General features: G+C 55.9%; 1 protein-coding gene across 1 annotated transcript; it reads left to right on the top strand.

The window, feature by feature from the left end:
* The first annotated feature begins 2,458 nt into the window (after positions 1–2,458).
* Positions 2,459–8,716, top strand: PLPBP (pyridoxal phosphate binding protein). The gene is made up of 8 exons (XM_058820199.1): positions 2,459–2,563; positions 3,812–3,919; positions 4,799–4,834; positions 5,382–5,457; positions 5,753–5,887; positions 5,988–6,130; positions 6,879–6,977; positions 7,227–8,716. The coding sequence occupies exons 1-8, from the start codon at positions 2,468–2,470 to the stop codon at positions 7,362–7,364; spliced, it is 831 nt and encodes a 276-aa protein (XP_058676182.1). The 5' UTR covers positions 2,459–2,467; the 3' UTR covers positions 7,365–8,716.
* The last annotated feature ends 4,308 nt before the right edge of the window (positions 8,717–13,024 follow it).

Here is a 13,024-nt window from a genome sequence, read left to right on the forward strand (position 1 = left end):
ATTTTCTGTGTCCTGACTGCTTTGTTTTCCATTTGTCATGTTGTTGTGGGGCACAGGAGAGTTGTCCCAGCAGTTCAGCTGCAGCATCCTGGAGTGCAGAGATTTTCCTGGGTGAGATTTTCAGTGAAACAATGGAAATTGTCACAAAAAACCAGAAAGAAAAGAATTTTTGTCTCAGGGACCCTGACTGTACAAAAGGCCTTGCTGGGGAGGAGCTGCTGGAGAGTTTTTCAGTTTGTTATCTGCTCTGTGGGAGCAGCTGGATCTCAGTGTTTACAGTGTCTGACTAGAAAAAGGACCTTCAGGTGAGCTGAAGTGATCTCCTGTGGGATTGGGGCTGACTGGACCTTGTGGAAGGAAGATTTCAGGACAAACCGTGATCCTGAGACGAGCAGCTCTTCCTGAACCACCTAAAGATGGATTCCCCTTCTTGTCTCAGAACACTTTTCCAGAATGTACCTTCCCCTCCAGAGAGCTGATCAGCTCCTCACATCCCAGGTGCAAGGATGGAACAGAGATTTCTTTTCCACACGTGCAAAATTGGAGGATAAAAGTCCAGGCCTAGAGAGAACATTTTTTTTTCCCTACCCAATCCAGCAGCAGAGCCTGGTGATTAATTGCTGATGTAATTAGAGGCCAGGATGCTCTTCTGAGATGATGCCAGTGCTCCTGCCCCAGATTTTTGCTGCCTGGTCTCACCTTTCAGTGTTCAAACCTTCATCTCTCTGTGTTGCTCTGAGAGAGAGCTCAGGTGAATCTCAGCTGCTGCCTCCAGGGTTTTTACAGCAGTTTTCTCTTCCCTGTTGATGCTTGAAAATGCAAAATAGAAATGAAGCATTAGAGTCCCATCCTCTTTGTATTTCTTAGAAAATATGAACCTACATCAGACTCAATTCCCTCCCCAGGGAGGCTGTGATATTCCTGACTCATAATTAGGTCTGTGCAGCCAGATCCTAACAGGGAATAGCAGAAATTTCACCATGAGGATGAGCTCAGTTGAGATTGTTCTGTGTTCATGCTTGAGGTTTCCATCAGCAACTAACACCTCCTTTTACACAAGTATTTTTCACTAATGAAAGGACCCTACTAAGCCAAAGTGGTATTATAAAGGCTTTTTTTTTTTTAATGTGTGATTTCACAGCAAGATAATAGCTTGGGATAAAGAGCTCTTAATGATTTTTTTTTTAATTAAAACCCTGACTGCTGAAGTATTAGTGTAATTTAGTTAAGTTGTTCTAAGAGTAAAAAACGAAAGCAAAGTTGAGTGTGTCAGTTTTCATAAGCCAAAATCCTTTGTTGTGTCTTCATTCAGGTTTTCTTCACTCTAAAATGTTCTGAATGTTCCAGAGTGGATCAGTCTCCATGTAAACCTTTATTCCTCTGTTTTTAACAGGCAAGTTGTCCTGTTTATGTAATCCTGAGATGAAGATCTGAACTTTAAACCCACTCTATAGCAAAGGGAACAGAGGTTTGTGGCACTGCTGATAGCTGGGAGCACGGAAGTGCTCTGCCAGAGCAGTCCTTGATCTTCTTATGTACTGAATTCAAAGCCTTTTTATTTTGGTATTTGCTATGACAATAAAATGGCCTTCGATTTTAGAATCTTCCACTGTTACCATCAGGGTTTGTGGGTGGAATTTAGTAGGAGATGTTTGCAGGGGAGGATTTTGCAGAGGGAAGGTCAAGGGGATTGGGGGGTGCTGGGGGTAGGGCTGGTTCTCCTTTTCCACTGAGGAGGAAGGTGGAAGAAGGAATCCCATTTCTGTCAGCGCCTGCTTTGCTACGGAATGAGCAAAAACACCAGATTGGAGCAGCAAACACCTCGGATTTGGTGAAGTTCGCAGAAAATCCTTGTCGTGTTTTACCAGACAAAGGGCAGGAACCTTCTGGGTGTTTTTAGCCGGCTGTGTCAACACTGGATCTGCAGAGGGCCGGTGAAGTTCTGCACATTAAGGCAAATATTTGAGTTAATGTGTTCCAGCCGGCGCTTTCCCGGGAGCTCCTCCATAAAGCCGGGCCTTGTCCCGGCCCCTCCGGCTGCTGTGCGGCTCTGGCCGCGCTCCAGGCGCTGCCCACACCTCAGGGACAATTCCCGTTCTCTGCTGCGCTTCCATGGCGCTTTTTCCCCTCACAAATTGAAACTGAGCCCCTTGGAGGCGGCTCCTCGTGCAGGGATAGCAACATCATCTTTGGGGGTGGGACCGTGACGGTGGGGTGGGCTGGTGGCGGCGTTCGCTGCTGTTCCTGCGGGCACGGAATGATTTGGATTTGTCCCCCAAACCCTGGGAAGGGAAGGGAACAAGCGGGGATCCGCTGTCCCTCAGCGCCGCCATGGCGGCCGCGACCTTCCCAACATGGCGGCTTGGCCCCGCCCCCTGCTCCCATTGGCTGACGGCGCTGTCGGAGCGATCTGATTGGCGGAGAGCGGGGGCGGGGCAGGTGTGTGGCGGAAGTGGCGGCGGGGGGGATGTGGAGAGCGGGCATGGCCGCCGGGGACGGGCTGGGCCCGGCGCTCCGCGCCGTCACCGAGCAGGTGCAGCAAGCGGCGGCGCGGCGGCCGCAGGTGAGCCCGGGGACACGGGGGACAACCCGGCGGGACACGCGGGGCGGGGTCGCTGCGGCTGCGACAGACCTCAGTCACCATAGGGACGGGCCCGCGCTGTGGGCACAGGTCAGCGGTGACCGTGGGGACAGGCCCGCAGTGGGGACAGGCCCGCAGTGCCACCGGGATGGGTCCCGCCATGGGAACAGGTCACCGGTGACCGTGGGGACAGGCCTGTGTTGCCACCGGGCCAGGTCACTGGTGACCATGGAGACAGGCCCGCAGTGCCACCAGGACTGATCCCATCCCACCATGGGCACAGACCCGCAGTGTCACTGGGATGGGTCCCACCATGGGCACAGACCCACAGTGCCACCGGGACTGGTCCTACCATGGGTACAAGCCGCTGGTCACCATGGAGACAGACTGGCTGTGCCACCAGGATGGGTCCCACCGTGGGCACAGACCCGCAGTGCCACTGGCACAGGTCACCGTGGGCACAGCTGGTCACCGTGGGGACAGACCCACAGTGCCTGCAGTGCCGTGGGGACGGGTTCAAATGTGGGCACAGACCCACAGTGCCACCGGGATGGGTCCCACCATGGGTGCAGGCTGCTGGTTACCATGGGCACAGACCCGCAGTGCCACCGGGATGGGCCCTACCATGGGTACAGGTCACTGGTCACCATGGGCACAGACCCGCAGTGCCACCAGGATGGTCCCTACCATGGGGAGAGATCACCGGTGACCATGGGGACAAACCCACAGTGCCACTGGGACTGGTGCCACCATGGGCACAGACCCGCAGTGCCACCAGGATGAGTCCCACCATGGGCACAGGTCACCCGTGACCGTGGGCACAGACCTGCAGCGGCACCAGGATGGGTCCCACCATGGGCACAGACCCGTAGTGCCACCAGGATGGGTCCCACCATGGGGACAGGTCATTGGTGACCATGGGCACAGACCCGCAGTGCCACCAGGATGGATCCCACCATGGGGACAGGTCACTGGTGACCATGAGGACAGACCCGCAGTGCCACCAGAACGGGTCCCACCGTGGGCACAGCTGGTCACCGTGGGCACAGACCCGCAGTGCCCAGGGCCAGCACACCGGGGTGTGGCCGTGCACACCCCCAGCAGCGGAGCCGGCCCCGCTATCGCGACAGCGCTCCCTCCTGTCGCGCCGGCACTCCCCGCCGGGGCCGGGCTCCGCGGTTCCCCCGGGCTGGGCTGGGCTCCCCGTGCTCACCGTCCGTGCTCCCGCAGGGGCTCCCGGCCGTGCAGCCGCGGCTCGTGGCCGTCAGCAAAACCAAACCAGCAGAGATGGTGATGGAAGCCTACAGCCACGGGCAGCGCAGCTTCGGGGAGAACTACGTGAGTGGGGGGGCTGGGGAGGGTTTGGGGGGCTGGGAAGGGTCAGGGCTGGGAAAGGGTTGTGGGGCTGGAAAGAGTCAGCAGGGCTGGGATGGGGTCAACAGGGATGGGAAGGACTGGGGGGCTGGAAAGGGTTAGGGCTGGGAAGGGCCGGGGGGCTGGAAAGGGTCAGCAGGGCTGGGACAGGGTCAGCAGGGCTGGAAGGGTTGGGGGGCTGGGGAGGGTCAGGGCTGGGAAGGGTTGGGGGGCTGGGATGGGTCAGCAGGGCTGGGATGGGGTCAGCAGGGATGGGAAGGATTGGGGGGCTGAAAAGGGTCAGGGCTGGGAAGAGTCAGCAGGGCTGGGACAGGGTTAGCAGAGCTGGAAGGGTCAGAGGGGCTGGGAAGGGTTGGGGGGGCTGGAAAGGGTCAGGGCTGAAAGGGTTGAGGAGCTGGAACAGGGTCAGCAGGGCTGGAAGGGTTTGGGGGGCTGGGAAAGGTCAGGGCTGGGAGGGGTCAGCAGGGCTGGGACAGGGCCCCTGCAGAGGACACAGAATCCTAAAATCATTCCAAGCCCTCCAAGGACATCAAATCCAAGCTGTGCCCAATTCCCACCTTGTCACCCAGCCACCTCCTGAGTCCTTCCTTGGGCACCTCCAGGGATGGGGACTCCAACACACCTCCCTGGACAGCCCTTTCCAGTGTTCAACAACCTTTTCTGTGAAGAAATTCCTCCTGAAGGCCCTGGGCCAGCTCAGTTTGGGTGGCTCTGTGGTGACACATCATTCCCTGACCTCGTGTTTGTGAGGCTCAGCTTGGCCCCAAGATCACACATCCCAAAGACACCAATCCTCTGCCTGCTGTGGGTTTAACAGAATTTAATTCTCCTTCACTCTCCCAGGTTCAGGAGCTGCTGGAAAAGGCATCAGACTCCAGGGTAAGCACAGGGTTCCCTTCATGCTTTTTTACCATGTATAGCTGTGTCCTGGGAGCTGCTCAAAGTCCTGGGCTTTGTTAGGGATTTGGTTGGATCCTTATCTGTGCAGATAAATGCTGGGGTGGGTTATTCTTGGCTCAGTGCCTCTGCCCTGCTCCCCCTCCTGCCTTGCTGGCTCCATCTGCCTCAGTCATGATTTGTCTGCACAGAGCTCTGCCTTTTGTGCTCTCTTTAGGAGAAGCACAGTCCTTGTTAAAAAAAAAAAAAAAAAAAAAAAAAACAACAAAAAAAAACATGTTAGCACTCAGTTTGGGGAAAATATCATTTTATGAGTGTTGCACAATGTTCCCATAGACAGCAATCCCTGCAGCCACAAACCCATCCCTGTCCAGGCTCAACCTCAGCACAACCACAGGCTGAGCCTTCAGGATCAACAAACAGAGAAATTGGGTGTCTGGTATTCGGTTGTGGGCAAACTAAGACTGAAATGCTGCTTGTGGGGAAGAGGGAATTGTTGTTCCAACCTGAGCATTCCCTCTGCTTTCAGATTCTCTCATCCTGCCCAGACATCAAGTGGCATTTCATTGGCCACCTGCAGAAGAACAATGTCAACAAGCTGATTGGTGAGTGCTGCTTGGTTTGGTGTGGGCAGTGATCCTCCAGTGCTCAGGTGTGTCAGGGAGGGCCAGGATTTCACAGAAAGGCTTTTCCCCCAGAGGGTGCTGAAACGGGCACAGCCCTGAGGCTGCCAGAGCTCCAGGAGGGTTTGGATAATCCCCCAGGATGGGATTTTGGGGTGTTTGGGCAGGAACAGTTGGACTCAGCCATCCCTGGGGATCCCTTCCAGCCCTGAAACAATCCCCATGAGCTCCCAAACAATCCCATGCAGAATTCCCTCAGGCTTTGTTCTCTCCGCAGCTGTCCCAAACCTGTTCATGCTGGAAACAGTGGATTCTGTGAAGCTGGCAGACAGAGTGAACAGCTCGTGGCAGAAAAAAGGCTCACCCCAGAGGCTGAAGGTCATGGTGCAAGTTAACACCAGCGGGGAGGACAGTGAGTGGCTCTTGGTGACAAATGCCTGGCTTGGCAGGGAACTGGGACAGGCTGGGCTCTGAGAGCAGAGCTGGGCACTGATCCCCCTGTGCTTTTGCAGGCAAGCATGGCCTTGCCCCTGGGGACACCACGGCTGCTGTGGAGCATGTCATCAACAAGTGCCCCAGCCTGGAGTTTGTGGGGCTGATGACCATTGGCAGCATCGGCCATGACCTCAGTAAGGGGCCAAATCCTGACTTCCAGGTAAGGTTTTCTCAGAGGAAGTGTCACTGTGGGCTGGTTTCCTGGCCGTTTGTCTGTCCCAGTCAAATCAGGGTAAGTGAGGCTGTCAGGAGGGAGGAACACCTTGTGCAGAGCCCTCAGTACTGTAGTGAGAGTCCTGTGTATTGGATAAGTGGGTCCTAGTTATTCCAAATGAGCCACAGCTGTGAAGTCCTTAGTTGGGCAGCAGCTGTGGCTTGCAAAGATAACTGGGATAAAAGGGGTTGGGTCGGGAGCCCAGGAGGAGCCCTTGTGAAGCCATGAGGAACTGCACAGCAGAGAGGAGCTGCATGGTAGAAAACCAGCTAGAAGGTATGGACTTTAAGAATAACATAACAATAGTATGGGACTCGAGAAATATGAAATAGAATGAGATAGCAACAATACAGTACCAGTGTCAGTGCAGGTGGGAGGAACACCTTGTGCAGAGCCCTCAGTGCCAGTGTCAGTGCAGGTGGGAGGCTTCTTTCTGCTCCCAGGGTGTTGCTCCCAGCCATGCTCTGAAGCTGCAGCCAGGATTTTGGAGCCCCAGGTGAGGTTTGAGCCTCCTGTGTGCTGTCAGTAAATCTGGGCAACCTCCAGACACTGTTATGGTGCTTCCATGGGAAATGTAGGAGCTGCAGGTCCTGTGTGGAGGAGACATCTGGGACAGGCAGGAATCAGGATCAGTGGAACAGAGCTGGTGTGGCTGTCCAGGTGTGTCACCTCTGCTGTCCCCTGTGCCCTGCAGGTGCTGCTGTCCCTCAGGCAGGAGGTGTGTGAGAAGCTGAACCTGCCCCTGGACAAGGTGGAGCTCAGCATGGGCATGTCCACAGACTTCCAGCACGCAGTAAGTGTGTTCCTGCCCCTTCCCTGGGCCTGCACCCCAAATTCCAGCCCAGGTGCCACCCAGACAGGCCTCTAAAGCTTCCCCTTGGGTGAAGATCCCAGTGCAGCTCTCCTGGTCCTGGGGGAGATTCCTGGCATCAAATCAGCCCCTGGGTGTAGCTGTGGGTGCTGAGTCCATGGGGAACCATCCTGTGAGAGCTGTGGGGTGCTGGCAGCCCTGCCCTGAGCTGCTCCTCTCTGTCTCTTGCAGATAGAGGTTGGATCCACCAACGTCAGGATCGGGAGCACCATTTTTGGAGAGAGGGATTATTCCAACAAAACCACTGGAGGCAAGGCTCCTGCAGGGGGTGGAGGCCAAACAGAGGCTGTGACAGTGCAGGGCCACTAAAGGGGACACAAGTGGCCTCAGCAGAGCAGAGACCTCACTATGCATTTTACCTCCCTCCGTGTCGGCACCCGCCCTGATGGTGAGAGGGAATTCCTCAGAGCAGGGGCCAGAATGCCTCATGATCATTGTGATTCTAGAGTACCCCTAAAAACTGGAGATCTGCATAACCAACAAGGAGATTGAGGGTTGGAAGTGACTGTGGTGTCTTGGTTCCTCAGGGTCATCAAGGACAGAGACTTTGGGGTAACTGGGCTGCACAAACACACACCCAAAGGTGTTTGTCAGGCTGGAGTTGCTGCTGAGCTGAGCAAGGTGGGTGGCACTGCAGCAGTGCTGGTGGTTGTTTTTGCTGAGGACTTCATTCAACACGTGATGATCTTGCCAGAAAACTGTAAATGTTCCCCCAAATACAAGTTTTGCCCGTGGATGGTCACACAGGAGCTGGGATGGGGCCCAGGAGAGGCCATGGGGAAGGGTGAGTGACAGGCACAGGGGACTGAGGAGCTCAGCTGCCACTGTGAGTTCATGCTGTGAGGCTTTGGCTGCACATCACAAGTGTGGGAGTGACTTTTCAGCTCAATTTTATCCTTTTCAGGCTGACACTAACTTTTCCCATGGCTGCCCAAATGTGGAATGCTTTCCCCCCTTCCCCTCCTCTGTTGCTGGGAATTATTTTCATCCTGCCTGGTATCTTTGCTGCTGTTTTTTGGTCAGAATGGGGGTTTTCTGCCAGCTTGCTGCTGCTTTCCAAGGTGATTCCCTCATGGTTTGGTGCCTGTGCCATCCCCTTTACACCTGTGTGAGGGTAACAGTGCTTGGCTCAGGGCAGAATAATTCAGAAAAGGAACTTTTATTGTCTCACTGCATTCTGGATTCCTGAAAAAAAATCATTTGGCCGCTGAGAGAGCTTCTAGGCTGTGTCTTAACATCTTCTCTTGCTTTTGGAAGAGGGAAATGGGAAATGCAGTAAGTTCCCTTCAGGTGTGAGCAGAAGCTCCTGCCTCATCCTGTGTTGTTCAGCCAGTCTCACAACCCATGTCCCAGCTGATTTTTGGGCTTTTTTGTCTGCTGAGAGGAGGAGGAGAGCTCGGCTGCCAGCAGGACCATCCTCCCCAGGCTTTGCTCTGTGTGCTCCGTGTGGTTCCACCTCGCTGTTGGTTTCACTCTCTCTAAAATCTGAATGTAAACGAGAAGAGAACTCCACCCCCAACCTGTCGTAGCTCCGTGGTTTAGAAGCACCGAGGGGTCGGGGCCGCTCCCCTCGGCTGCACCGTGTGTGGTTCATAGTCCTGTAATAAACAGTGCTCAGTGCAATGCCATCTGTGCCAGCTCAAAAGCTATTAAAGATGTTATTTTTATGTCCCAGCGTGGTGAATAAATGCCCTGAGCTGCCCTTGGAGCTGCTTCCCCAGCCTGGGGCGGGGAGAGGAGGGTGAAAAGCAGCTGAGATGGAGCTGGCAGAGAAAGCGAGGCGGGTTTGGATCAGGATGGTTCAGAACTCGCTGTCGTGTGTCACGAGCTGTCGTGTGTCACGAGCTGTCCCCGCAGGAGCCCCTGGGTGGCGCTGCCCGCCCGAGCCCCCAAAATCGCCCTGTGCCCACCTTGCTCAGGTGCTGAGACGCTCGGGGATGCGCTTTGCCCAGGACACCTCTCTGGGCTGCTCCACGAGGCCATCAGGGACAGCCTGGGTGACTGTGACCGTGTTCACAGGGGTCTCATGTTGAGGGAAGAGACAAGGATCTGACTCCATGGTTCAGAAGGCTTGATTAATTATTTCATTATATATATATTACATTAAAACTGTACTAAAAGAATAGAAGAAAGGATTTCATCAGAAGGCTAGAATAGAATAGGAATGATAACAAAGGTTTGTGGCTCGGACAGAGAGTCTGAGCCAGCTGACTGTGATTGGCCATTAATTAGAAACAACCCCATGAGACCAATCACAGATGCACCTGTTGCATTCCACAGCAGCAGATAATCAATGTTTACATGTTGTTCTTGAAGCTTCTCAGGAGGAAAAATCCTAAGGAAAGGATTTTTAATGAAAAGATGTCTGCGACAGGTGACAGCCTGGGGACAAAGCTCTGGACAGGAGCACGGATCTGCGACAGCTTCTGCTCCTTCCTCGCAGCTCCTTCTCCCATCTGTGCAGCTTCCAGCTGATTTTTCTCGCTGTGCACCAAAGGTTTGCCTGCTCCCCACGGCTCTGAGGAGCAGAGGGCGCTGCCCAGGGGCACCTCCTGGGACGGGCGGGAGCGGGGATGCGGCATCAGTGGCACAGGGCTCAGACCACCCATCCCCTCTGCAGGGCTCACCCAGCAGATGGGAGCTGCTGGTCACTGGAGTGCAGCCAGCGGATGAAAAAGCCCTGAAAGAGCCCTGAAAGAATCCTCGGCCTCGGGATGAACCTCGGCCCCCGCCCCCGGCTGGGTTCGCGTCCAGCCCAGCCCCGGCAGAGGCAGCTCGGGCTCCCCGAACCGGCCCTGCCTTGCAGGACTCTGCCACCCTCGTGATTTCCAGTGGTCAGCGGTGCTGGGTGGCCCCAGGATCCCCAGAGGTCCCCTGAGGTCACCACATGTCCCTTGGGTGGGGGTGGACCAGGCTGATGCCCCTAGAACCTCAGCACTTCACATGCTCTGTGATGAAAAACTTCCTGGGGCCTTGGAGCATGGCCATGGGCAGAGTTGGATGATTCTAGGGAGAATAAACCCCTTGATGGTGCTGGATTTGCTGCTGCTCCTGGGAAATTATTCATCCTCACCCTTGGGGAAGCACCAGGGCCCAAAGAGCAGAGATGGGGAACTGGGGATCAGCTCCCTGCTGCTCCTGGTGGGAGCTGGGACAGCCAGAGCAGTTTGGATCCCCCTGCAGCCCTTCAAAGTGGGAAGCGTGTTTATTTCTGGGAAAAACTGCTTGGAGCACACCCATGGGCAGATTTGGCTGATTCTAGGGAGAGTAAACCCCTTGATGGTGCTGGACAGGGCGATTTGCTGCTGCTCCAGGGAAATTATTCATCCTCACCCTTGGGGAAGCACCAGGGCCCAAACAGCAGAGATGGGGAGCTGAGATCAGCTCCTTGCTGCTCCTGGTGGGAGCTGGGACAGCCAGAGCAGCTCAGATTTGCCTGATTCTAGGGAGAATAAACCCATTGATGGTGCTGGACAGGGCGATTTGCTGCTGCTCCTTCTTCATCTCCTGGGAAATGAGTTATCCTCACCCTTGGGGAAGCACCAGGGCCCAAACAGCAGAGATGGGGAACTGGGGATCAGCTCCCTGCTGCTCCTGGTGGGAGCTGGGACAGCCAGAGCAGCTCGGATCCCCCTGCAGCCCTTCAAAGTGGGAAGTGTGTTTATTTCTGGGATATCGCCTTTCCGGCAGGAAGGACGGCCACTGCCAAGGTTTTTATTGGATCCCGGTGAAAGGAACTGAGAGAGTCTCGTGCTTGTTGTCTTTCCCCATGCCTGCAGTTAAGGGGGATTTTTTACCTTCGAGTGGGAGGGAGGGAGGGACACAGGGATTTGGCATGCAGCACCGTGGAGATGGAGTTTCAAACCCTGCCTTGTCTCCTGGGCTGGAAGCATCAGGAGGGGTCAGGGCTGGAAAAGCAGGGAGAGGGGCTTGGAAGCACTTGAAAGAACCTGAAGTCTCAGGCTCAAAGCATGTGGAAAGTGTTGCTTGAGCTGCTCTCCTCCAGCGGGGCTGGGGCAGGGTATTCCACACGTCGCAGCTTGGACAAGGTTCTCACTGTTCTTGGAGGGAGTTTAGAGGCTGAAATTCTGAAGGGCAGGCACAGCAGCGTGATTGCTTCAGAGTGTCATGGATGCAATTCCAGTGCTGGAGCTCCTGGACACTCAGATTTCTTCATTTTGGGGTTTATGCAGTGAAAGGAGGTGGCTGTGCCTGGTACCCTGAGGAGTTTTGGGGTGTCCCTGTGTGGTGATGTGTTGGGTGTGTTGTGAGAGACTCCTCTCCCTTGTGGGAATGCCCAGGGGGAGCAGCAGGCTCCAGCCTGGAGCTCATCCCCCCCAGGCCACTCCTGCTCTGGGCAGTGCTGGAAGGGGGCTTTGGGAGTGTCACAGACATCTTATGAAAAATCTTTTCCTTAGGATTTTTTTCCTCCTGAGAAGCTGGGAGGCCTCAGGAACAAAATGTAAACAATGGTTATCTGCTGCTGTGGAATGCAACAGGTGCATCTGGGATTGGTCTCGTGTGGTTGTTTCTAATTAATGGCCAATCACAGTCAGCTGGCTCGGACGGAGACCCACCAGGATCTTTGGTGCTGCACAGAACAACCTCAGGACAATCCCACCCTGTCCCTGAGACCCCTTGAGCCAGGGGTGTCCTGTGCCAGGGCTCCCTCCTGGGGCCGCGTCATTCCCCAGGCAGGGAAAATTCTGCTCAGTGGAAAAAAACGGGAAGAAAAAAAAAAAAAAAACAACAAAAAACGGAAATACGTGGGACACCTCATTGTCTCTCAGCAGCAGGATGATGATGCTGCTCTCCAGGGCTCCACAGCTGAACCCTGGTGCCAAAGTGGGAGGTCTGTAGGGGTGAGACTGGCCATGGAAGATCCCTTGAGGCCACAATCCTTGTCCCTGCCTGGGTGCCTGGGGCAGGAGCACATGTGGGAGCAGCCTGGGCTGTGAATTGAGCAGTTCTGGGTGTGAGCTGAGCAATTCTGGTGTGAGCTGAGCCGTTTTCTGCTCCCCGGCGTCCTATTCTGCCACGCCGGGTCCTATTTATTTAAAGAAAGGAGTAAATTTCTTTTCCCCTCCAGGAACTGTTGGTCCTGGAGAGAAACCGCATTCCCAGCGTCGTCTCGTCGTCCTTCCATGACCCTTTCCCTCCGCTCCCTCCTGGCACGGGGTCCCGCAGGCTTCACTGCCGCCTTTTGATCCCTTTTGATTCGGCGCTGCAGCGAGCCGTGGCCTCGGAGAAGCCGAGCCCCGGGGCGGCCGGGAGGGCTGCGGGGACGTGGGAGGGGGGAACGGCAAGAAAAATATTGAACTTAGTGAGAAAAGCAGCGAAGCAAACAGGAAGCCGGGAGGGGACAGGGCAGCGTGACCACGGAGTGAACTGTGAGAGCTGCGGGACAGCACAGAACTCCCGAAAAACTCACAAAAAGAGCTCCCGGGTGGGGAACGCTGGAGGGCCTCAGGCAGGTGACACCGGGCTCTCCATCCCACTTGTGAGCTTTGCTCTCAGGGCCCTTCCTTGTGTGTCAGCCCCTGTCAAACACTCGTGGGGACTTTCAGTTTTTTGTCAGTTTGTGTTTGGGGAAATCATCCCATGCCACATCCCTGCTCCGGTGCCTGCCTAGCTGTTCCCTCCACCCTGCGCCCTGCGCTTGTCACAGCCGGGATGTCGCAGCGAGGTGGCCACAGGGACCCTGCGGGCTCTGAGCCACGCTGGGCGCGGGCTGGGAGCACCCGGAGCGCTCCGTGGGACCGGGACATCGCCACTGCCGGTCCTGCGGGACCCCACGGGCTCTGATCCACACCGGGCTCAGCTCGGCCCGGGCTGGGACCGGGGCACCGCCACTGCCGGTCCTGCGGGACCCCACGGGGCTCCCGCTCGGTGCCGTCGGCGGGGCCGGGGCGGGCCGGGGCGGGCCGGGGGAGGCGCCAGGGCCGGCGGCGGAGCGCGGAGAGCGAGCG

The sequence above is a fragment of the Ammospiza caudacuta genome, chromosome 26 (assembly GCF_027887145.1).
Source record: "Ammospiza caudacuta isolate bAmmCau1 chromosome 26, bAmmCau1.pri, whole genome shotgun sequence".
Lineage (NCBI taxonomy): Eukaryota > Metazoa > Chordata > Aves > Passeriformes > Passerellidae > Ammospiza > Ammospiza caudacuta.